The sequence below is a fragment of the Castanea sativa genome, chromosome 5 (genome assembly GCF_040712315.1).
Source record: "Castanea sativa cultivar Marrone di Chiusa Pesio chromosome 5, ASM4071231v1".
Lineage (NCBI taxonomy): Eukaryota > Viridiplantae > Streptophyta > Magnoliopsida > Fagales > Fagaceae > Castanea > Castanea sativa.
This window is the reverse complement of record NC_134017.1, coordinates 9,475,656-9,501,193: the sequence shown is the minus strand read 5'-3', so window position 1 is coordinate 9,501,193 and position 25,538 is coordinate 9,475,656. Positions and strand designations below refer to the sequence as shown.

The window sequence follows — 25,538 nt, the reverse complement described above, 5'->3', positions numbered from 1 at the left end:
TTATAATTAAATAACTTCCTACATCTTATATATGCTTGCAATTCTACTACATGTTCATCATGTGTAAAAAGAGAGTGCAAGCTGTAGGCTTGTAGCTCGTGCCATGACTAAGGTTGCAACTCTCAATATCTCTTTCATTTGTTGTAATAAACTCCTCTCCCTCCTACTATACGAGGATACTTGGAAGAGCGATGTTGTTACTAGTTACCTCTGTTTTTTTAATGAAAGTTATTGTTTTAAAAAAAAAAAAAAAAGTGTGGCCTATGTGTTCCCAACTGAATATAGTCTCACCCTCAAAAAAAAATTTGAATATAGTCTCTCTTTTTTGAGCTTTTCCCAACTGAACATAGTCCCTTTCCCTTCTTTCAATACTCCCAAGTTTGCAAAAAGTTGAGCATGAATTCGACCTTAGGAGTTGCTTCACTTGGCTAGAAATTATAGTTAATTTTAATAAATTTGTCCTACTTTTCGCCTCTGTTGCTTTCAGTGGATGAGTTGCATACCAAGGTTACTTTACTGTCTCTAGAAAAGAATTAAGCCATTTAACTTATTTAATGATTGCTGTACCTTATGAGTACTAACATATGGCATTATCAAACAAAGAGTACTAACTTATGTCCAATTGCCCAAACACTCGTTTGATTAGAATTTCGTTGTAATCAGCACTTGGTAGGTACAAGTATACAGTGCTTTTTATTTGGAAAGGTTACTCATATATTCTCAGTACTCAGAAGGCCCCTTACTCATTACATCTACACGATATATATCAAGCAGTGAATCCAATGACTGTTCCTGACTACCAATTCCCTTGAGGGAAAGAAGCTGAGAACAAGAAGACAAGGAGATGCTTGGGAAGTAAAATGTGTTGATTGATTTGATTCCCTTATCTCACACTTTGGTCTCGTAAAAGGCCGAATGCTGCAATAGATATCAACATGCTGTAAAAGGGAGGATGAATGTATCCCATACATGAAATACCTACCTTCTCCTTTCTCTACAGCCAAATAATGAGCAGCAATGCAACAGCAATCACCTTTGCATAGCCTCAAAATCAGCCTGCTTTTTAGAGAAAAGAAAATAAAAATTTTACCACAAGAAATTAGAAAAAAGAATGGTCCACCTGTTATAACTCGACACACTTTCAACTAAGCATCTATATAATTTTCTAAAAAAAAAAACCACACATGTAAGAGTATAATATTGTTCTTGGACCTTGATTAACACATTTTGTTGGAGAAGTAGGGAACAAAAAGTATACCACCATTAGATTAGAATTTATTATCTTAATTAAACATTTCGCATCATCTTCATTTTTTGCCCCCACTTGTCAAACTACAAAGCAACCAACATTTTGCACATCATCCACCCAAGAAGAAATACAATATAAAATCCACAATTAACAAATACATATCTAACCAAAAGAGGTATCTGAGGCACACTTGCCATATAAAGGTTTGTTGATAAGGTTTTGTACGGTTACTAGAAAACTAGGAGTATTTGTCAAAGGGGAAGACATAACTATCTCAAAGATCTGCCTAGTCACAAGTACTGTTCTTGTATCCTTGCCCGGTTCTCTTCCCACCACAATCTTGCATGCATTTCTCCAAATTTCTCTCGGCTGCAGAAAAAAAAAACGTAAAAAATAGGGGTTTTATAATTCATTAAACTTGCATGTGACACGGATTAAGAATATAAGATAGAGAATCTTGAATTATGTACTACAGTACTACTTGTTAAAAGTTCAAAATCCAGATCAGAGTTCATAGTCAGAAATATGACAAGAATCCCATTATACAAAATGGCATGTTTGCTGAACCAGTTTTACAAGTGTAACTTAAAGCCACAGGAACATAGGTTTTGTAACATTCACAAGGGATCTGAATGTGGCACCTGGTGTAGACAATTTGTTTTCATTGGACACTAGTAATGTTGAAGGAAATACAAGTGCTAAATAAAGTACATATGGGACTGTCTCATTCCTTGACTGAAAGTGACATCCCTAAATTATATATTGAGAACGTTAATCGCCTCTGAAATTAAATTATCACCCAGTCGCCAAATGATAATTTCAGAAAAGGAAAAATAGGAGAAAGAAAAATAATATCAATAATTTCTTGATATATCTAGACAATCAAACCTCCACATTAAGATTAACTTCAGGAAGAGCAGATACTATATCAAATGTTATTAGAATACAGGATAATATATTTGAAACATTCATATAATAAATTAATAATACTGCATTCCAGAGACAAAAGAAAACATGTGAATTCAATTTGTTATCTTATATCATGAAAAAATTCAATGTATTATCTACAGCTTAAAGTGGGCTTAAATGCCAGAACAGGGCTATCATCCTCTTAACTAGAACTTCTTAAACTGTAACCTTTTCACTTGACTGAAGGAATATAGTAAAACTACAATAAAGGCTACCAGTAAGCTTCAGGACCACATCACCAGAAGGTAATGAATCATAATACCAAAAAAGGAAATTTGCAAGGAAGCACAAGATTAACATATCCATGAAAAGTTCAAAATTATATTTATTCTCCACATTACCAAAACCTGCTTACCTGAACCGGACGCGTCTAAGTTCCCGACCACCGCTTGGCAATGCTCTGATTGTGATGTAGACTCCAGGTTCATCCTGTTCAACCCATTCACCTTCCATATCACTGGCATTGCTCACAGAAAGCTCTCCGGAGCGATCTCCCTCTCTTGATGAACTAGTCCTTGCAGAACCATCTATGGATGATGTCTCTGTCTTTGCCCCACTAATGCTGGAAAGTTTAGGTGTTGAAGCTAAACCGGATGTGTCATAGCAATGATGGGACTGCATGGGGTGGTGGTCAAGTGAATCTGAAGAAGAGTAACCCATTCCCCCTGGGCGTTGGAAGTGGCGAGGCAGGCGTTCTTTGCTCAGAGGTGGAGTCATAGGGCTTGCTCTGGCAGATTCAATCCTTGAGTTCTGAAAGAGAAAGAAAAGCACTATAAGTACCAAGTAATACAGATTATCCTAGCTCTTTCACTGAGATGAAACAATTCCACTAAATGATGATTCTCTCTGATGTTATATGATTTGAATACAACAATCCATCTTCAAATGGAATCATCACCATAGTTGATGGTATGAAATTAAACAGCGTAATTGCATAAAATCCTAAAATGTTTAGAACAGAGAGAGAGAGTGACCTCAAAACATAATATAAAATAGATTGATTTTAAAAGAAAAGGAGATTAAATTTACCAAAAACGAAAAGGAAAAGAAGAAGAAAATCAATTTATTCCAAACATGGGATATACACAGGTCAAGTTTGTACGGATACGTCTATACCATGCCACAAATATATAGTTTTTGTAATGAAAATTTTGATAACAATAGAAAAAAGCATTAATAGAAAGAAAAGGAAAAATGATCATTATTTTCCTTATGTTGCCAACATCATAATTTTTTGCATATTACATCAGGTGAGAGCTCACCTCATCTTCAGATCTAGGTGGTGTTGGAAGTGGGACTGCCTGTTGATTGAACCTCTGAACATTGTACAGTTCCATGACCTTGTCATAGTTCTCCGCCCACCACCTTTGAGCTTGCCATTTATTAAACAATTCACGGCTGATCAAATAAACAAAAAATTTATAATTAGCAACCCAACCATCTACTAAAAATCTCTCTTTGAAGAATGCTTGAAAAGAGAATGAGCAGATTTTAACCATAATTAAATTTGAAGTTCTCTGAAATTGCTACTTCAACTGGCTTGGACACGATTCAAGAAAAGCAAGCTTAAAGTCAAAAACTACTGACAAGATCAACAGCTATTTTCCAAACTGATACAGGCATGGATAAATGAATCATGCCAATTTCTGGCCCACCCTCCCCTAATTTTAGGGACCTGTGGAGTGACACACAAAAATTTATTTGATTTGACTGTTTGGGTATATGTGGCTCAGCTAAACCTGCTCAAGACCAGACAGTGCACTTGTTGTGGGCCTTATTTTCAGAAACTATTATTTGCATATACAGACTAAGATGGCATATAATAAAAAAATATTTAGGTTACACCATTACAGTCATTTTAATAAACAAACAAACAATGTAACTATATTGATTGCAAAACTTCAATAAAATTAATCCAAACCTAGTGAATAGATTTTAAAGATGAAACAGCCTATAATTGCATTCCTTCAGTAACAGCAAGCATTGCTAGACCAGGCACTTTACCATTAAAATAAGAATAACAGGTTTGATGGTTTGTTTGAATGCAGAACTGAACTTCCAGGATATGAAGAACGGTAATGAGCACTTGAGCCAACCAATAGAAGAAAATAATACAAATTCCTTTCTATTATAATATAATAGCACTGTCATAATAAAATAGTTATTTAATTACAATGCTTTAAGTTTTTTAGACTATGATTCAGGGTACAGGGGTTCATATTAAACTGGGTAAGGCACAACATCTTAATGCTCTTAACCAATATTTATAAAAGTTACTGTTATTGTATCATGATGATTCATATTATATTTTCCAATAACCTACTCCTACTCACCAGTTATAGATGGAGCTAACCAAATGGAGCAGATGGAAAACACACATAGAAATACTAGAACCTTCACGCTAAGATATGGACTTGCAATTACCTATTTCCTACTGGATCATGCCATTAGTTATAGTCATCAGCTAAAAAGCTATATAGCCAAAATCATTACAGGGTGTCCATGGCCGCATTAAATCAAGAGCCTCTTGGTTGATTCCAGTTCTGAATCAGTATCCTAATTGAGCTTCATATTTCTGTAGCAGACAAATGAGTCTCACAAAAGACCGAAGACAAGGCCAGTTGTCTTTCAAGGAAAATACAAATAAAATAATTATTATTGTTATTGTTATTATTATTATTATTATTATTTTAAGTCATACCATTGAAATTTACATTTCTTGGCCATCTGGATTCTGGTCCGACTATCCAAGGTTCAAAAGTTGTTAAAATACTACCAAAGTAGTTATACCCTATGAAGCACGGGTGCGTTTCGGGATTCGGGTGCGGGTGCGGGAGCGGGTGTGGGACTCGGCAATTTTTGAAAAAGTAGGGTGCGGGTGCGGCGGGGTGCGGCGATTAAAAAATTATTAAAAATATTTTTATTTATATTTTTAATATATTGCTAAACATACTTTTTTTACATTATATAAATATATACCAAATTTAAGAGCAATGGTAAATAATAACTAGAATACAGAGAATAGGAGAGAGCCTAGCTGAAGAATGAAGGTAGAGAGTGGGAGAGAGGCTCAAGAAAAATGAAGAGGGAGAGGGTTGGGTCTTGGTTTTTTTCGAAACGGTGCGTTTGCACTTTTTTTTTTTTTTTTTTTTTTTTCCCAGCCATACGCACCTGTTGTTGTTGTTGTTATTTTTTTTTTTTGAATTTCGGCCGGTATCGGCCGATTTCGGCCGATATCGGCAGATTTCGGCCGATATCGGCCGATTTCGCCGGTATCGGCCGGTATCGGCCGATTTCGGCCGGACCGATTTCACCGATACCGACCGATTCGGGCCGAATCGGCGCGATTTCGCGCGCGTCGGCCCGAATCGGCGCGAATCGGCGCGAATCGCGCCGAATCGCGCCGAAAAAATTAATTGTTCATTGCCCGACGCGGCACGGACGCGTAGGCAGCGGCGTCGCCTGCGCGTCGCCGCGTCCGGCCGCGTCCGACGCGGGTGCGGCGGCCCAAACGCCGCACCCGTGCTTCATAGGTTATACCCATTCCTAATGCCTTTTTACAACAAATGTGTGTGTGTTGAGTGTGTGGGTGGGTGCATGGGTGTTGGGGGGCTCTTGGAAATTATCCATGCCTTGCCACTGTACATTTGTAAATCTATTATTACAACCCCCCCCCCCCCCCCCCCCCAAAAAACCAAAAAAAAACGAACTTTCAGTGATTAACTAATTTTTTATATTTGGCAATCACTGGTTGTCACCAACTGAACCCTCATAACATCACTTGATAGCCCAAAAAAATTGCAGAAAGTTTAAGCTTGTTTTGAGTTTTCCTCCTTATATTCCAAAAGTGGGGGCTGGGGGCAATATAGTGTAGCACAGTGCGCACAATTTTCAGTCCAAAGTCGAATTACTTGTAGAATGGAAAATTATTATTTCTTCTTTTGAGAATGTAACCAATAGTGCAGAAGGTCACTTTCAACAGCTATCCAACGATTGCTTGTGAATTTTATATGATACACACAGAACGGTAGGTATCAGCCAACATGTGCAACAGAAACTTCTTTGCTCTTTTTCCCATGCTTAATATACTGATTAATCTTTCTGCATTTTACCTTATTCAGAAAGGTCACAAATTTCTTTAGAGAACTTAACCAGTAGTGCAGAAGGTCACCCTCAACAAGTCATCCAATTTTTGCTAATGAATTTTATATGATACACAAAGAACAGTAGGTATCAGCTCATATGTGCAACAAAAACTTCTTTGCTCTTTATCCCATGCTTAATTCACTGATTAATCATTCTGTAATTTATTCAGAAAGGCACCCAACAGTCCATTCCTGAACTGCATCCTATCTAATTACACTATACCTAAACAGAAATTAATGATTTAAGCAATGGTTACAAATATATATCACTAATTAAAAGATTGAAGTTTCAACTAATTTTGGTCAATACTCTAGCCGTCAACATTTATATATTTAAACTATTTTTTTCCTTAGTTCAATAAAGGTATGGGAAATAAAGAACATTTTTTTTTTAATAATTCGATAGTTACAATAATGGGGGAGGAAGGATTTGAACCCTAAATGTCCCACATAATTCAGAAATGAGAGGAGGCAATGTCAACAAGCTACAAGGCTCTTTGAAGAACATTATTGAAATTGCAACAAAGTTGTAAGCCCCATCACATGACTTATAATACAAAAGAATGTGACAAATGAACAAGTCACATGCAATACACAGCAAATGTTTCTCAAAGATGCTAAAATCCAACTACAAAAGACAATGTCACAGTGACTCAACTGAAAGTATTGCTACCACACCACAACATTTAAACATACTCAAATTAAATCAGAATCTTAAATATCATATCAACAACAAACAATTGAAAGTACCTGAACCGAATCCGCTTTAGATCATTCCCTCCCTGAGGCAAGGAAACAAAGGTAATGAGCACACCGGGCTCCACTTGTGCCACCCATTCCTTAGGCTCATCTTCCTCCATGAACACAACCGACTCAGTACGCCCACTCACCGAAGCAGGTGTCCCTTCTCCACTTGACAGCCCTTTTAGCCTTGCCTCCATTTCTTTCCCCCACACCCTGGGAGTGGAGTTTGAACTCCCTGTCCTGCGATACGCATAATGAAACCTTGCCGACTCTGAGGCAGCATCGGACTCAGCATAGTTCTGGTTCTTAGTACAAACTGATGATCCCGAACACGGCTTGCAATTTTTATAAGCTCCTGAAGCCTTCAATGCTATGTCCTTGATCTGAAAAAAAACACAACTACCCCTTTTGACACCAAAGCCTCCTCTTTTTCCCATACAATGAATCAAAAGAAATAAAAGAGAACAAAAAAAATTGGGACTTGATTTTCCCATTGTATGGTTTCCAAAGCTTCAAAATTCAACCAAAGCATACATTGTCACATCTTTAGCATAATTCTATTCCATTTCCGCTGTTTCCATCCTAAAAATCTGTCTCTCTTTTTCACTAAGAAATCTAGGGGAAACAAAAAGAAACCAAATTTTAATTCTGGGTCTGTGAATTTCTGTTTGTTTGCCTACAAATCAAAGTAAACCATAAGAAAAACCAACTGGGTCTTCTTATTTCTATTCATTTTCCACATTTTACCAAATACTGACAAAACCCACATAAGTGATAAGTCAAACAGTGAAAAACACTCTGTTAAGAAACAGTAAAATTCAAACCAATTTTCCCACATTTTCTCAGAACCCAAACAAGTACTTTGTACTACTAATATTAGTCTAATAGTACCTGAGCAGTGAGAGCTTTAACAGCTTGCTTGGTACTGGGGGTCCCAACAGCGTTGTCTTCGTCATTTTGTTGCAGAGATCCATTGCCATTGAGCTGCTTGGAGCACGCTATACACGTCAGCATCGTGGGAATTCTCAATTCCCACCCCAAGTTTCAGATCAGAAACGCCCTTTTTTGTCAACTTTGAAAACGATCTGGCTTCGTTCCAAAGGTGTTTGAATAAATGCCTCAGAGAGTTTCAGCTCGAGATTTCGCATCAAAACCTGGAAAAACAAGATGATCAACACAAAATATCTAGTGGGTCATTGAAAAATGAACGAAAATTTTGATTATAATAATAAATACAGAAACTTTAGCTCTGGTGGTATTTACATTGAGAGAAAATAGCTTGGCTTGGGCAGTGAGTTGGCTCTGTTTCTTACACTTACTTTGAGAGAGAGAGAGAGAGAGAGATAAGGAGGTGAAGAAGTGACCGTTAATGGAGGAATTAATATGGGGGCATGGTTTCAGGCGATTTGTGAGGGTCTTTTGGATCGAATAGTTTCAAATACTATTCAATTTTTTTTGCTTTTAAATATAGTAAATGCCAATAATTAATAGATCAGATTCACTTTGACATTGCCGGTTAGAATTGAGTAAGACACACACTCTCTCTCTCTCACTCGCTCACTATCTTTTTCTCTCTCATTTTTTCCTTTTTCTTTATAGACCTATGACATTGAGATTTGGGCTTCTTTTTATTTTGGCCAAGTTGGCATTGACGTGTTTAGGCTAACAAAATTTGGGTGTGACACACAGTGAGCTTTGTGTGTGTGCGTGCGTGTCTGTGCTTTTGGTTTTTGAAAGCATGCGCCACCACAAGCGCCTCCCTATGTATCAATCCAATGCACAAGGCAGAGAGAGACAGAGAGAGAACATGAAGAAAAAAAAAAAAACAAAGTTGAAAAAGGTTGAAATGAGAGGCTAGTGTCTTTGTTAGAATGACTCTACTCGCTTTGTTTTTACTAAAGTCCTTTTCAAATAAGACTCTACAATGAGTTTAACTTTTAACTTTATTATAGAATTTCTTAATTGTTGTGTCTGTCAACAAGTTGCTGTCAAATTTCACTTTTGATCACGAAAATAATTGTTTGGATGCTTGTTTGTGACTTTTGGCCTAATATATTATAGAGTATTATTCTTAAAGAGTGACAAAAGTTGGGCCAATTTGAGTACTTGTTACTGTTCACTTGGCACAGATTTTGATAAAACATTTGAGAATTTTTCGATTTGGTATGCTCCTCCTCTTTATGAAGACAACTTTATATTTACATACTTACCCAAAAAAAAAAAAAATTTTGCAATTTTTAAAAATGGTTAATGGGATGAAAATGAGATATGTTTTACCTTTTATCATCAAATGATAAAAGGAGCAAAACATGTTTGGTAAAGTAATTTAAGATGAAATTTTTTGTAATTTTTTTAAATTTGTGTGGATAAAAAAATATGTAAAAATGTGTGTAAAGTTGTTTAAAATATAAAAATATGAGTTTGAACTTAGTAAACAAACAGGCCCCTAAGAATTTTCTTCTCACGTGGCTTTGGATGTGGAAATGTGTGTATTTACATTATTTTATTAAGATGTGACTAACACTACAATTAGATGTGACCAAATTTTTATTGATTTTTATTTGATTTCACTAATAACTTTATTTTTTAATTTGCTAATAATCATTCACCATATCAGCAGTTTGTAAAAAAGATTGTATTTCTAGCATTTTTTTTATTAAAAAAAATACTCCAAGCGTCTTTTACATTCTTTTAACATAATTATAACATATTTGATAGTTTCATTAAAAAGTTTTATAGAATCCATAAAGTTGAAGGCTAATGTTGAAATCTGGACTTGTTATCAAAAAGCTCTACAATTAATTGTTCATATTTTATTAATATAAAACGGTAAAACATCATTTATTCTAATTTGTCAAATACTTTGAACAAATAAATACTCTTTCTGTCCCAAATTGTTTGACTTCAATTCTATTTTGAGATGTCCCAAAATGATATCCTGTTTCTTATTTGAAAAAATCCAAGATATATAATTTCCTAACATACCATTCATTTTATTTTAAAAAAGTCAATATCTCTTTTTTTTTATTAAAGTTTAAGTTAGGGAGGGTAATTTTGAAATTTTGTACATTTTTATCAAAAAAACAATGTATTAAATGATGTTTTCTCTACGAGTTCTAGTTAGTTCAACTGGTAAAGTCTTTAATTGTTGAATAAGGGATCTGGATTTAATTCTCGCTTACACCAAAAACCAATCGGTATCTTGATCTGAAACTAAAGAAGTATTATCAAGAACGGACATCATAAGTTGACATCTCTAAAAAAAAAATTATGTTTTCTTTAAAAAGTTCAATTTTTAAATTGACCAAAAAAAAATACGACAGAGGGACTGAGAGAGTATTAATTAAAATCATATATCATAAAACATTAAAACCTTTTCAACTCATCTAAAACTCTAAAAATTCACACGTATCATCAAAAACTCTGCAACTAATCTAAAACTCTAAAAGAACGTGGGCACCTTAATTTTCTTAAATTCTTTTTAATCCAAAGCTATAAAATTCTGATAACATGTACAACGGCAGTAGTACAAAACCAACAATTATTGCATTTCCTTTTGTTATGATTTTCAGCTCAGCTTGCGTATTTATGGTATGTTATTGAACAGCTTTTATGTTTCACAGTTTGTAGCAAAAAAAGCACTGTTGTTCCATTGCTGATTGACAGAACAGCACATGCTTTACATAATCATAATGCCACCTTCAATAATGATTACTAAAATCTTTACTTAGTGGCAAAGTTGGAGCCGACCTTGTTTTTAGCATAAAAAAAAGCTAGAAGGCTCCACTAAAAAGTTTCTAAATCCTGCTATAACGATGTTTGTTCTAAGAAGCCTTTTTCTGAACTAGTATAATGCAACCATTTCTCAGGCCAATTTGTCGGTGGTGACCTTTTATGACTTATAACCCCACCAATTATCTGCTTAAACCTAAGCCTAAAGCTATACAAATAATAATTTCAAAGGTTTGCTTAACAGCTTAGTTTTCTTAAAAGGTCAAAGATAGTTTGGTGTGAAAGCGTGCAAGAATCTGAAACCAATCCACATGTCCACAAAAAGGCCTTAGAAGAGTTTAAGTGTGCGTTTTGGATAAAGCTGAAAATTTAAAATTATTTTACTACTCAATTTGTTTTTGTTATTATTTATGAGCTCTACTATAGTTTTTATTATTATTTGTGAGCTTCAATATACTATTTCAACTAACTTTTACCTTTATCTCCCATACTTTCAGCAATAAGTTTTCAATTTTAGTAAAATAAGCGGTATCCAAACACACCTTAAATAAACACACAACAATAAGAATAAGTCTCTGTTTGGGAACAAGAACAGTGTATTTTGCTGAAACTGAAAATTTTTTACTGAAAGTATCATAGATAAAGGTAAAAGGTAATTAAAATAATATAGTAGAACCCATGAATAGTACCAAAAAGTACAATAGAACTCACGAGTAATAGCAAATATAAGCTAAATAGTGAAAAAAAAAAAAAAAAACACTAATTTTTGAAGCCAATGTCAAACACACACAAAATGTACACAAAAAAATTGACAATTTTTTTTCATACATGTGAAATTGACAAGCTTTTATTGATGCTGATTTTTATTTACAGCCATTATTAACATTATTTTCTTACCTACTTCTATTAATAATATGTCACATTATTATATATCAAATTTTTATGTCTATAGAATTTCTCTAACAATAAATGTAAAGTTTTACAGAAAAGTAAAGAGAATCATGCATATTGTTCAGCAAGACTCCAGTCATTTTGAAGAGGATAGAGTCACGTGAACTCCTTACAGAAATGGACTTTGGGGTTAGCTCATTCAAAATATTTTCACAATATTATTTTTTTTTTTTCTTTGAGAGCCTTCTCAATATTTAATTAATCCATAGGTTTTACTTTTACCACCTACTCCATTCAAAATTTCCTTTCCTTTCAAAAGCTTCCCCATAGGGTGTGACTTGCACTTCCTTCTCAGAATTGTACTTTGTACTGCTTAACCATTCCATTTCAAAATTGTGATCACAAGTAAACAACCCATGTGATCAAAGAAGGGGTATGCAGTATGCTCATTGAATTGGACCGATCAAAACAAATATGCCGAGAAGGACAATGCATGACATGTACTGCATTTGGTTCACTGTAATCTAATCTTAATGTGATGCATATTATCTTAATCTAAGATTAGAGTCATCTCATATTACAAAAATTTCACAGCACCTTCTTAAATTGAGGTAATCTTACATTATTTATTAATGGGATATAATAATTCATGGAATTGACAAAATTGGCCACATGAATAAATTTTATTTTACTCATAAAAATGACTAAAATACCAATAAACCTCTAAAATACCTTGAAAATGACCAAAATACTATTGAAACTACCAAAATTACAAAAATACACTACGAATGTCCAAAATATTCGCAAGACCTCCAAAATGACCAAAATATATTCACATTCGCAAAAAACTAAAGTGTAAACTAAGTCCCGTAAATCGTTCAGGCTTAGGAGGAAATCTCCTATGGTCTTGAAAGACTCCATATCAAGAGTTTTCATGAATTCTCTTGTACCCACCTTGCCTTCAAACCTGTAGATTGTCACATAGGATGTATCGTCTCTTAAGCTGCAATATTATCATCCAAAGTTGCAACTAAGGTTGTCAAAGTCGAAAGCCTAAATAGGATCATGAAAAGTTGGTGGGATCATGAATCAGGAGATTGAATCGTGGATCATAAGATCCTAATTTTTTAGGAAAAAAAATTAGTAAAAAACACATTAGTAGTGGCATTGTATGTTGAATAATCTCTTAAAGTATGAATTCATCTATATATATATATATATATATATGCATCAATATGATATCATATTTGTACCACAAATTGTCATGTGATCTTTGTGGCTACAACTATACCTATACTATATACTAATGAAACATAAATATTTAAATTTTAACACAATGTATCCAAAAATTTCACCAAATGGTCAATTAGCCATCAAGTGCCAAAATAACTATCATCAACATAGTTATATATTTAAATTTGAACACAATGAATCCAAAAAGTTCACCAAATGTTTAATTAGCCACTAAGTGCCAAAATAACTATCATCAAACCAATTGAAAAATATTTTACAAGTTCTAATTTTCGTGGCTACTGCTATACGTGTACTTTATCTTAATTACACAAATATATTTAAATTTTAATACAATGTATTCAAAAAGTTTGCCAAATGTTTAATTAGCCACAAAGTGCTAAAATAATTATCATCAACAAAATTGGAAAATATTTTCCAAGTTATAAATTACAAGTTCAGAATCTAAAATAAGTTTGTCAATACCTCTAAAATGACCAAAATACATTCACATGCCGAATACCAGAGTGCAAACAAGTCTTTTTTCTCTACTATTCCCACCTTTTCCACAAGGTCAACTTCCTCGAAGTTATATTCTGGCCAAAGAGCTTCTAGAGTTAACTCCCATCTAGTGGTGTATTCATTAGTGAACTCAAATGATTTAATTTATTATCATCGAATAGCAAATTTTGATTCGAATCTCACCTACACTAAATATAATTTCATTACTGTCTTTGTTTAATTTTAAAGAATAATTATCATATAAAGCAAACATCATAAATTTCAAATTCTAACCCTTATCTATATATATATATATAGCAACTTGGCCTGTCCCACTCCCCACTACATCTCAATTTGTCATGTGCAGGTTGTCCTGCCCGAAGAGAGAATGGAGTGAGAATAGGGTGTAGTTTTTGCTCCAACCTTCGGGGTAGGACATGTACGGGCTCTTTGTCTATCTCACCACAATTATATTATTTTTTTGGAAAACTCTCATTAATTTTTATTAGTTATAAAAAATATTCTTATATAGAAAAAGTTTGTGAAAATTCGATAAAAGCTTTGGTTTATTTTATTGAATAGTATGTTCTGTTCTTAATATATGGGGTGATGTCTTCTTGTGAGGAGAGAACACAACAAAGGACGGGACAAAGTACCCACCATATATCTGGTCCCATCTTGTGGCATTGCCATCCTTGTTAATCATCTTGTCACATGAGTGTGAGATCCCTAATCATGTTGGAATTAAATTCTTTGCAATTTATTTGGAATTGCATGAATCTTACAACTAAAAACAATAAAAATACAATAAAAGGCAGGAATCTACTCTTACACTAATGAAGACCCAAATTGATACAATATTAGGTCATATCATATGACTTTTTGTTTAAGAAGAGTTGTACAAAGAAATTCATTCGAATAATGCTGCATTCACAACAACTTGGACAATTTTTTTAAATTGGTTGAGTTGGTAAATTTTTACTGATTTTTATTTGTGCTCAATATAAACATTTTTTTTTTCATTAACAATTTATCACATCAACAACTATAAAAAAAAAAAACATCTTTAGACTTTCTCGATGCATTCTCAGCCAAGAAAAACGCAATTCGTGATCTTGATTAGGAGGTAGGCCACTTGGAGGATGCAGCAGTGTTGGAAGTTATGATGTAGTTGGACCCTGCCACAAAGTGCATGTTTCCCTGCACCCCAACTATGCTAGTGATTATTGTACTTATGTTCACCAAAAAGGAAGAAAACAGATTTTTGATTGGGCCCATTATAGTTTATACTACCTCCAACTCAGAATCCATATCCAAATATTTTATAGTTAAAAAAATATTTTTAAAAATTCAAAATAAAAACTGAAAAAGGTCTTGGTCTTTATTTCTTCTTTACAAAAAAAAAAAAAAAAACTAAGTCTTACCTCAACCAACCACAAAAAGATAATGTGTGGCCCAGTCATATGCATTGTGCATAACTTATTAAACCATACTTAAATAATTATAAATTTTATAATTGTATATAATTTTAAGTGAATCATATGTAATGCACATGATAGAAACACATGATATTTTTTTATTGTTGGTTGTAACCTTAGGATACAATAAAGTTTGTAGTCAAACTTTGTTAACCAAAAAAGCAAATAGTGGTGATTGCCAAAAAAAAAAAAAAAACTTAGAAGCCTGGCTTTTTTTATTTATAAATAAAAGATTCGATAGAATTTAACAACTTATAGTATAATGATTTTTTATCCTTAGACTAGCTAATTCATTAAAATAAATTTCCTTTAACGTGAAACTCCAATTCAAATATCTTATTTGTTAATAATAACTTTATTAATTAAGTTTTTTTTATAATCTATTTAATATTCAATTGTTTGTAATTACTACCCGCCCATGTAGTACGAGGTTGCTCATTAAACCCATAAACCAGGGGCCTTCAACATTTGGCTATCTTAGAAAGCCACACATAAATTCAACCACTTTAATGTCTCACATAGTGACAAGTCTACGTTACTGGCTCGTCAGCTTTATTAATTAAGTTAATAACTAGAATCCCCTCTAAACTGCATTGGTTAACTTGTCACTTTGTCAAGTAATGGCCAAATTTTAGTTTTGACCCCTATGGGTTACGAAAAGCCAATCTTCTTCTGTTTTTGTAAAGCCTCAAAATCAGTCCCCAAACCCAAAGCAACAAAACTCTTTTTTTTTTCTTTCTACATGCCAAGTTTGTCTTTAAACCATATAGGCAATAGAAAACCGTTCTTCATGAGCTTATTGAACCAAAATAAATCAGAATTTAATGCATAAAAACTACTGTAAACGTGCATTAACGAAGAGGTGAAAAGCCTGCAAGGTAATGATACCATACCAGTGGACCACAAGGTCCTTTGTTGGTAACATGCGCCAAGAGATTAGTGTTACTTATCAAAGCCCCTCAGTACTAGAATTTAGCAGCACAGTCTAGCTGTTAAGAGATGGGGGAACAGTTGCCTCCAATTATTCTACATAGGACATGTGGATTGAGTGAGTAGTAGACAGTGCATGGGGCTGTGCCGAAAAGCTGAAAGGGAGACACAGGATTATGTGTTCTCAATTGTGAATTGATTGTTATTTTTATGCCTAACCACAATTATACCCATATGACCGTCATATTGATGCTATTCCGTATTGCGGTCACGTGGATTTTAATGTTTTAAGAATGATAAATTGCAAATTAGACCCTTAAAATTTGGAGATGTTTGGACTTTACACCTTGAAATTTTAAAATTTAAAATTTTCACCCTGTAGTTTGGGAGTATTTAGATTTTACATCTTGACGTTTTAGAATTTTGATTTTACCCCCTAAATTTTGGGGGTATTTGAATTTTACACCTCCAATTTCTAAAACTTTAAGATGTAAAATCTAAACATCCTCAAATTTTAAGAAGTAAAATTCAAATACCTCTAAAATTTAGAAAATAAAATTCAAATTTTGAAACGTTAAAGTGTAAATTTCAAACATTTCCAAACTTTAGAAAGTAAAATTTAAATTCTGAAACTTCAGAATGTAAAATCTAAACACTCTAAAACTTTTTTTCCTTTTTTTGAAAGGAAACACTCTCAAATGCAATTATCCTTTTAAAAACTATAAAACTTTTTTTTATTATTCTATTTTATAAATATGATAGAATTTGAAGTGTCTTGTTATAGTCTAACTATAAGCTATAACAAGTAAAAGTATTGTGCAAGTATTTTCACGTCTTGGATCGTATGTCCAAACAATAAGGAATATTATCACTGACTAGAATTTTTTAACAAAAAAAAGAAAAAATAATAATAATCAGAGTAGGTCCTTTATGATAATTCCCAAATCATGTCGTTTTGCTGGTACGTGGTACAAAGGTGGGCTTAAGTTCTTCTTTGTCTTTCGGCTAAATTTGGCCCAATTTCCATGTTCCTTGTGAGGCTTCATGGGCCTATGTTCCAGGTTACTAAGATTTATCACCCGATATATGCTTTTGTGTTTCCACGTAGGCCATAATGAATTTAGCTCCCAGTCATTGTTAGCTTATGATCACCCAACGACACTCCTACCTTAGATTAGCTAGCTTTCCACCAATTCAACTAAGTCTTTTGCATGGATATTAAGAGCACAATCAATCTCACTAATTATCTATCTTTAAACAAAATAGAAAAATAAGAGGGATGCTAGAGTAGTTAAAAAAAAAAAGAAAAAAAAAGGCACTAGCAAAAACTCATAATGGAATACAGTTGATAGGTTAGGGTCCCTAAGACATATAAGAAGCCAACGATCAAGTAGGTCAAACCATTAAGAGATTTGGGACAAAAGAGAAAATAACATTCTCAAATAAAAAGAGGCTAACGAAAGAGCATTGGTGATAATTAATAGATTGGCAATCCCACCCCAAGGGAGTAGCTAGATTATTGAGAGCTTCAATCACTATTTTTGCATCTCCCTAAAAAATGGAAGGCCTAAAATTATGAGAGGCAGTCGTAGAGATGGCTAGAAGAGCAGCTTGATCTTCAACTTTAGCTTAAGCTTCTCAATGCTTTTGGCATGTTGCGCTAAGCAATGCAATGGTTTATATATAGGTAATTAATTAATTAATTAATTAATATATTTTTATTACGTAAATGGTTAAATGGTTAAATATTCTTTATTCTTAATAGATTAAATTTTATTATATGAATTTTTAATAGATTCATTATTTTTACAATTGGGTGAACTACCATACAATGACCTATAAGCGAAACTCCGAAAAAAAACGAAACTTATAAAAGCATTAGCAGCAGTTGATTTTGAAGTAGATTTATGATAGACCACTAATAACATGGTGGCATGTCCAATTAGATTTTTGTATTAGTTGGTTTACTTTTACTGATTTGATTTTGGAGTATCACAGCATATATATACTCCAAGAATGCCTAATTATTTTCTAATAAAAAGTTTAATATTTCTATTACACCTCTCACGAAAATTATCTTTTTGACTCTTCTCTAATAATAGTCCATAGTTCATAATATTGTTCCAACCAACAAATTAAATTATTAACAAAAAAACTAGACTAATGTGACATAGTTACCTCATGACTCAACCAAAAATACTATTATAATAATATTTTCCATTGTAATTCGGAATTTAAGACGAGATAGCATATTCTCTCTTTTAGAAAAGTCTTGTTGCACATCTTTCATGCCACAATACCACTTTCTCATATCAGGATAAGAATATGTAAGCTAGTTCCCAATTACACTTTTCTTTTTCCTAAATTTTTTTAATTTACTTATTGCTAAATTTTTAATTGATTTTTTTTTTTTTTATATATAAAGGCAAAAACAAAACTTTAGCTAAAGCTTCTCAATACTCTTCGGATGTAGCTTTAAGCAATGCAATGGGTTATATATAAGTAAATAAATAAATAAATAAATAATTAATATATTTTAATTACATAAATAGTTAAACGGTTAAATATTCATTATTCTTAATAAATTAAATTTTATTACATCAATTTTTAAAGATTCATTATTCTTACAATTAGGTGTAATGAACTACTCTGAAATGACCTACAAACAGAACTCCCAAAAACAAAACTTATAAGAGCATTAGCAATAGTTGATTTTGAAGTAGATTTGTCATAGGCCACTAACAACATGGAGTCATGCCCAATTAGATTTTTGAATTAATTTTTTTACTTTTATTGATTTTGATTTTGAAGTATCACATATCTATACTCCAAGAATACCTAATTAGTTTCTAGAAAAAGGTTTAATATTTCTACCACATTTATCACAATTATTGAAAGGGATAATTTTTGAAATAAAGAATCATCAAACTCTTCAACCAGACGGGTGGAAATGCCTCAACTGATGACTTGTCTGTGAATGCCTTATTCCGCCAAAACCCGACGGTGCGGACTTCCCAGCAACTGTCCACCTCATAAGAGACCTGTCGGGCACCACCCGTTTGGACCAACGGTTGGCTTATGCGTTGGGGTGTGACGTACACGACATGGGAGTTGGGGGTCTCGACGAATGAAGCTCATGCCCAAAGAAGGACTACGCGTGCCAACAGTCGAACACATTGGGCCCCACGAAGCTCTTACATGATATCCACTCATAAACTCCATGGAAATATCTTGTGCACCACTCCTAAAAAAATGTAGGATCTTAGGGCCTTAACTCCACGATCTCCTCTACAAGGAAAGTCCTTATATTCAAGGGATCTCAGTTAGCTCTACATCACTATAAAAGACCAAACCCTTACTTCCTCGAGGTACAGGAAAATTCTCCTAGTTCTTGTATCCTTGAGTTCTTGGAGATTCTTCAACCATTAACTTAACCATTGGAGGGTTTTTAGCCGGCACCCCACCGGTGCTCTCTATTGGTTCTTTGTTCTCTTGTTCTTTAGGTACTCAATTGGTGCATGCGTGGATTGTTGATATCGTATTTTGTCTGCCCTCAATTTGCGTGCCGGACCTCAAAAAATTAAAAAATATTATTTTCTCTCCATGAGGCCGCAAGAACATCCAGAATGATGTGGCGCAACCCATTCAGACACCGGAGCACCTAAAGTGCCTTTTTCGGAAATGATTAAAACGCCCATGGTCAACCTTAGGTATACCAAAGGTCAAACAAGGTCAAAATCCTCACAAAACAACGATTTTCATGATTTCACATTAAACCCGATCTTCTCGAAGACTTTCAGCAATTTTGACCAAGTTTGACCTGGAGTTGACCCTAGGTGGGCCCAAAACCTTAATTTTGATCCAACAGTCAGAACGGGTTGAAACCAATACCACTGTGAAGATTATCAAATTTTCATTACAACAACTATTAACGGGTCAAAATCGAAGCTAAAAAGGCTAAGATATCATGAAAACTGGGATAACGCATCGATCGATGCACTGCTAACTTCCCAAAACCATAACTTTTAATTCGACCGTTGAATTTTCAAGTTCCATGCCTTTTCAGAATTAGGAAGTCAAGATCTTTCCAAGGGTGTTAAGATCGACCAGATCATCAGAGCTTTCAAGATGGTGGCCCTTGAAGGGCCGCTACTTCGAAAAGTGCGCCCAGGGCTATAAATAGCCCCAGGCACCCCTCAGACCAAAGATTTTTAGAGTTTTGCTCTTTGCCTGGACACTGTCTACACCTTTTTCCCTCTTCCAAACTCAAAAAACACATCAAAGCCTCTTAATTCTTCATTTTTCACCAAAATACAAGGTATTGTTCTTATACCCAATCTTCTTCTCCGTGGTTCTACACTTTTGATTTGGGGTTTAGGGGTGTGGTTGTAGCTTTTTAGCTACTATCCACACCCCTAACCCTCTAAATCTTTTTCTAACATTTATCTTGCTCTTTTTGCCTTAATAACATGATTTATTGTTTTCCTTAGCATGTTTCTTGCTTTGTCTTGCTCCTAGCATGTTTCTTGCTTTGTCTTGCTACTAGCATGTTCTTAGCTTAGATCCATGTTCTTCCATGCTTGTTTATATGTTACTTGTCTCGATCTACATGTGTTTATGCTTTATGTCATGTTTTCCCATGTTTTGTTGCCCTCTTTGTTCTATGTTGATGTTAGGGTTACATGCTCACATGCTTGATGTCATGACTTTGGCTATGCCTTGCTTAGATCTACATGTTTATATGCATGTTTCTATGTCTAAATGTCTAGATCCATGTTTTTATATGCTTGTATGCTTGGATTTGGCGTTCTTCCATGCTTTTATGCTTACATCCATATGCTTAGATGTATACTCACATGTTTACATGTTTAGATCTATGTTCTCTACATGCTTTATGTCATCTTTCATGTGCTTGTGCGCTCCATGCCATGTTTGTGTACCTAGGCCTAGGCTATGTTTGTCATGCCATGTACTATTGGTCCTCATCCGTATGCCTTGACCCATATCAAAGGGTTTAGATCACCCCATTTACATGTCTATGCTTGCTTGCTTCTATGCTCTATCTTCCATGTTAGCCTCTCTAGTTTTAGGCTTTGCCACGCTTGACGCCCTTAGCGGGTTTGTGGTTGTGTAGTTACATCTGATGCCCTTGAAGCCTAGTTTGGGTGTAATCACTTGGGATGCGTCTTCGGATGCCGAGTTGCTTCGTGCATACCTTCCCCCTTTTCCACTATGTGCAATAATATGCTTGCCATCCTTGTTTGCGCCACCCGTTGGCTTTCTATGCATCTTTACAGGCTTTCTTACATGTCTATGCATGAGTCTTGCTTGCTAGTATGTCGTCCATGCTTCAACATAATGAAGTTATGGACATTCGATCCAAACCTACATTTGTCCCTTACAGACACTTGCTTACTTTCTTGTTTCTTTGCTTGCCATGTTTATCATGCTTATCTACTTTATTTTCCTTTCATATATCTATGCATCTTTTCCTTCCATTGCTTGTCTGTTGGTTTCTTGTCTTTGCCTTTGCATGTACACACATGGAGTGAGGATGCATGGAGCTAGGGCACGGTTTCCTAGGTGCAAGCAAAAATGGTGTGGATGCAAGCATGTAAATATGATCTGAGCGGCTATGTTTAGTAGGTTTAGGGGTTTAGCCTCTCCCATTTGGTTATGTACTTTTTTAAACCCCCTTCCTTCCTCCCTCCCTTCTCTCTTAGATGGATTGAATTAGGTATATCATGTTATGTACCATTCGTCATCATCTCTAGAGTATGGCGACCTCTGTTTACATTCCTGCACCTATATTTTGGGTCATGTTCTAGGGATGTAGGCATTTATTTTCCTGCTGTGTGTGCTAGCATTGTGCATGATGTATGTATGTATGTGTATATATATATACCTGCTCCACCCATTTCGATGTGATTGTCACAATCCATGTCACTTAAGGCAAAGCGATGCCTAATTTCCGCCTCGAAAGTAAGATGACATGTTGCTGGATTTTAGCCATGAAAATCTGTTACTTTGCTCGAATGCCTTAGGAAAGCATAAATTGAGACCACACCCTTTCAAAAGCCAAACCTCAAAGCCCCCATGTATGCAAAGCCCCGAAAGCCAATGCCAAAATCATGTTTTTTTACTGCTAATCTCCAAAAATTAAGGTTTTATCAAAACAAAGGACTATCCTTGAATAGGCGTTGTGGGGTGCCTATTGCCTTCCCCGCACGTAACCAAACTTCCAGAATCAAGATATTTTGCCATCCATATTAGATTAGGAAAAATGACATTTTTTTAGCCTAAGATCAATAATAAAATTAACTAGAAACAAGTGACTAATCACACCTTAGAAAAGCCCAATGACTAGTGGTGACTTCACTTACCTTTGGTAATTCCCTTACAATTTGGCCAAGATTCTTGCCACACCTCCAAAGGTTGACCTACCCTCCTTCACCGAGAGAGAGCACCCAAAGCTCTGCGCACACCACGCAATTATCGAGAGGGGCCTCCAACGGGCCCCACGTGCTGGAGCGTTGCCATGGTGGGTGGTCAGACAAAGGCCCGATGGCTGATTTTTCCAGCCATTCAAGGCTGGGCATCAACAAGGACTACCAACTCACTGACAATTTTTGTGCATCATCAATTATCTTTTTGACTCTTCTCTTATAATATTCCATAGTTCATAATCTAGTTCCAACCAACAAATTAAATTACTAACAGAAAACAAGACTAATGTGACATGGTTACCACATAGCTCAACCAATTTTCTTTTTAAAAATTCTCCATTGTATTTAGGAAACTAAGATGAGATAGTTCGTTCTCTCTTTTAGACTTCACATTGGTACATTGTGACCGGTGGAAAAGCCTTGTTGCACGTCTTTCATGCCACAATACCATTCTCTCATATCATGTCATGATACGAATTTTTAAGCTTCTTCCCAATTACACTTTTCTTTTTCCTAAAATTTTTTAGTTTTAATTATTGCTAAATTTTTAATTGATATTTCATTTACTAAAAGGAAAAAAATTCTTAATTTCCATTCCTATTTGATTTCATTCAAAATAATTTTACAACTTCCACATTGTAAACAAAATTCATGATATGGTAAATCTTATATTTTTATATCTTACTAATAAAACAAATAATTAAAATGGTATATTATTAAAATTTATTGTAATTTAATTTTATAATTTGCGTACCTTATTTTTTCAAAAAAGGAAATGATAGTAAACTTTATTCAATAAAATCACATTGTACAATGGGGAAGAGGAAAGATGGGCATTCTTCTAACCAAACAATGGCATCCTCATCCTCTTTTACAGCAGTACCCAAAGCATAGTCAACACGATTACATCGTAAAGGTATACTATCAAAAGAAATAAAAGAAAAGCTATCTCTAATTAAACTAATGTCCTCAATGATCTAGGCAGCTTCTAAACAGCAGGCTCTATCCAAATTCAAGAGATCCACAAGCTCAGGAAAGTTACATTCCACCATCACCTTCAAGAAGCTAGTATTTTGGCAGAACAAAAGTGTCAATCTCATCACTTAAGCTGCTGTGTAGAGGGGATTTAAATGTTTATGCAAACGATGATATGATGCTGCCAGAACTTCACCTTTATTGTTACTTATAATAAAACCTGTAAAGTTGTGATTTTCAACCATGCTCTGTTGGTTTTAATTCTGTGTCAAATTTGATTGTATTCCGTCAATCTTTTCTCTGTATGTTTATGGGATTTAATGTAAGGGTTGAATATGAGAGTTTGGTGAAGATTTGTGAATAAAAGTGAAGTTCGCAACTAGCTTGCAACTAGCTAGTGAGTGGTCAATCCGCGAAAGGTCACGTGAGAAGCACATGCTGGAATTTGAATAGTCTTTTGTGAGGCTATATTTTGTGAGTCACTTCATGACTTTGCCAACCAGCGAGTGACTCGCGAAACTCTCTGTCTGGATGATTTTAAAGAGTGCTTTCCTCATTTCTTTACACACTATATAAACCCACATTACCCACGAGATTGTAAGGAGACTTTCAGAGAGAAAATTCTAACAATACAATTAAGAGTTAGAGATTGTAATCCCACAATCATCTACACAATTTCTCTTAATTTTCCTCTACTCCTACCTCTCTAATTACAAATCCTTGAGAGATTCTTAACTCAAACACTTACCTCACCCAATCTGAGTATTAAGAGAAATTTTGGTGCACGTGGGAAGCATTAGAAGAAGCCATTGATTGGTGGATGCAATTTGGAGTTAATTACGAGATCTGGATAACTAGTGAGGCCAAGACTCAGCGAAGTTCGTTGGGATATGGAACTTGAAAGGTTCAAGTACAGTGGGTAGATTACGCTTGGAGGGTCTTTTTGATATCATTGTACTCCAACTTTATTCACTAGTAGATCATTTTGGCTTGGAGGACCGCGGAGAGGTTTTTCACCATGTACTTCGGTTTCCTCTTCGATAACACATATCGGTGTTCTCTTCGATAACACATATCGGTGTTATCTTATATTTGCATATCTCTTCTCTTACTCTTTGTGCTTTACATTTATTGTTTACTACTTATGTTTATGCACTAGAGTAGTTCTGGTTTATTACCTTTCATTTACTCTTGTTCCACACTTAAATACGCAGAGTAAAAGCAATTTAGCCATAAGTTTAAAATTGAGGGTCCAAACAAGCAAGAGTGGTTTTACTATTGAGCTTTCAAAACCAAAACCCATAGAGGTGCTCTTCTTAGATTGAGAGATTACCAGGTTGAGTTTATGTATTGAATCAGAAACTAGGGGTTGCCACTTTGCTGTATGAAGCTCAGCTACCAAAATCTGCCTTTGCTGCACTTCCACAAATTCAAGTCGATAAGTATCAGCTCGAGCCCACAAATCCTTGGATGAAGGAATTTTATTCTCAAAGATCAGCTTGTTCCTATAGTTCCAAATCATCCAACATGCTATACAAAGAGTGTCAAAATCCAAAGAAGTCGGATTTTTTAAGGCAACCTCCATTGCATCAATAAAACTAATATGATATGGTTGCCTAAGACCATTCCAGAAATGGGTTTGCATCCAAGCGGACTATGCAAAAAAACATTCCCAAAACAAGTGGCTATTCGTCTCAGCTTCGTCATTACAGAGGGAACATAAGAAAGAATAGGAAACCTTTCTATTAAAGTAAAGATTTATTGATACATTTTTTTTGATAGAAAATATGTTGAAATTCTTAAAGTAATATATCTTTGGATTATAATGTCTAAACTTAAATTCCCAAAAACATCCTAAGAGATTCCATAGAAAAATATTTACAAACAATTTGGTTGTCTATAAATACAAAAAATATCATTGTGTTTAGTGGTCTATAAATACGGAAAGTCTCGTTGTGTTTTGTACAAAAGTTAGATTTAAAGAAATATGTAAAGCTTTATTTCCTTTTATTTTCTTTTTCATCTTCTTACACAGGCACATATGTACTGAATTTTAAAAGCATCTATTTTCTTTCATATGTTGAAAATTCAAGTTTATGTTTAGGTACAAATTTATGTTTAAAATGTTTGATAAAATAATTAGGGGAAAGGCATTTTTATCTTCTTTATGTTTATGTTCATTCACAATTCTCCTCCTTATTTTCGAAATCAACCAATTTCTCGTTCTATGTTTTTAAAATGAGCAAAT

General features: G+C 34.4%; 1 protein-coding gene across 1 annotated transcript; it reads right to left on the bottom strand.

Moving 5' to 3' along the window:
- Window positions 1-1,243: 1,243 nt before the first annotated feature.
- LOC142633398 (protein Brevis radix-like 2) lies at window positions 1,244-8,709 on the bottom strand. The gene is made up of 6 exons (XM_075807629.1): window positions 8,371-8,709; window positions 7,999-8,261; window positions 7,114-7,490; window positions 3,481-3,616; window positions 2,574-2,968; window positions 1,244-1,618 (listed from the first exon to the last, which is right to left on the bottom strand). The coding sequence occupies exons 2-6, from the start codon at window positions 8,119-8,121 to the stop codon at window positions 1,540-1,542; spliced, it is 1,110 nt and encodes a 369-aa protein (XP_075663744.1). The 5' UTR covers window positions 8,122-8,261; window positions 8,371-8,709; the 3' UTR covers window positions 1,244-1,539.
- Window positions 8,710-25,538: the final 16,829 nt, after the last annotated feature.

Coding starts and splice junctions, on each gene's coding strand:
- LOC142633398 (XM_075807629.1), bottom strand. CDS start 8,121: ATGCTGACGTGTATAGCGTGCTCCAAGCAGCTCAATGGCAATGGATCT. Junction 3,617..7,113: donor CTAAAGCGGATTCGGTTCAG/GTACTTTCAATT, acceptor TTATTTGATCAG/CCGTGAATTGTTTAATAAAT. Junction 1,619..2,573: donor CTTAGACGCGTCCGGTTCAG/GTAAGCAGGTTT, acceptor TTTTTTCTGCAG/CCGAGAGAAATTTGGAGAAA.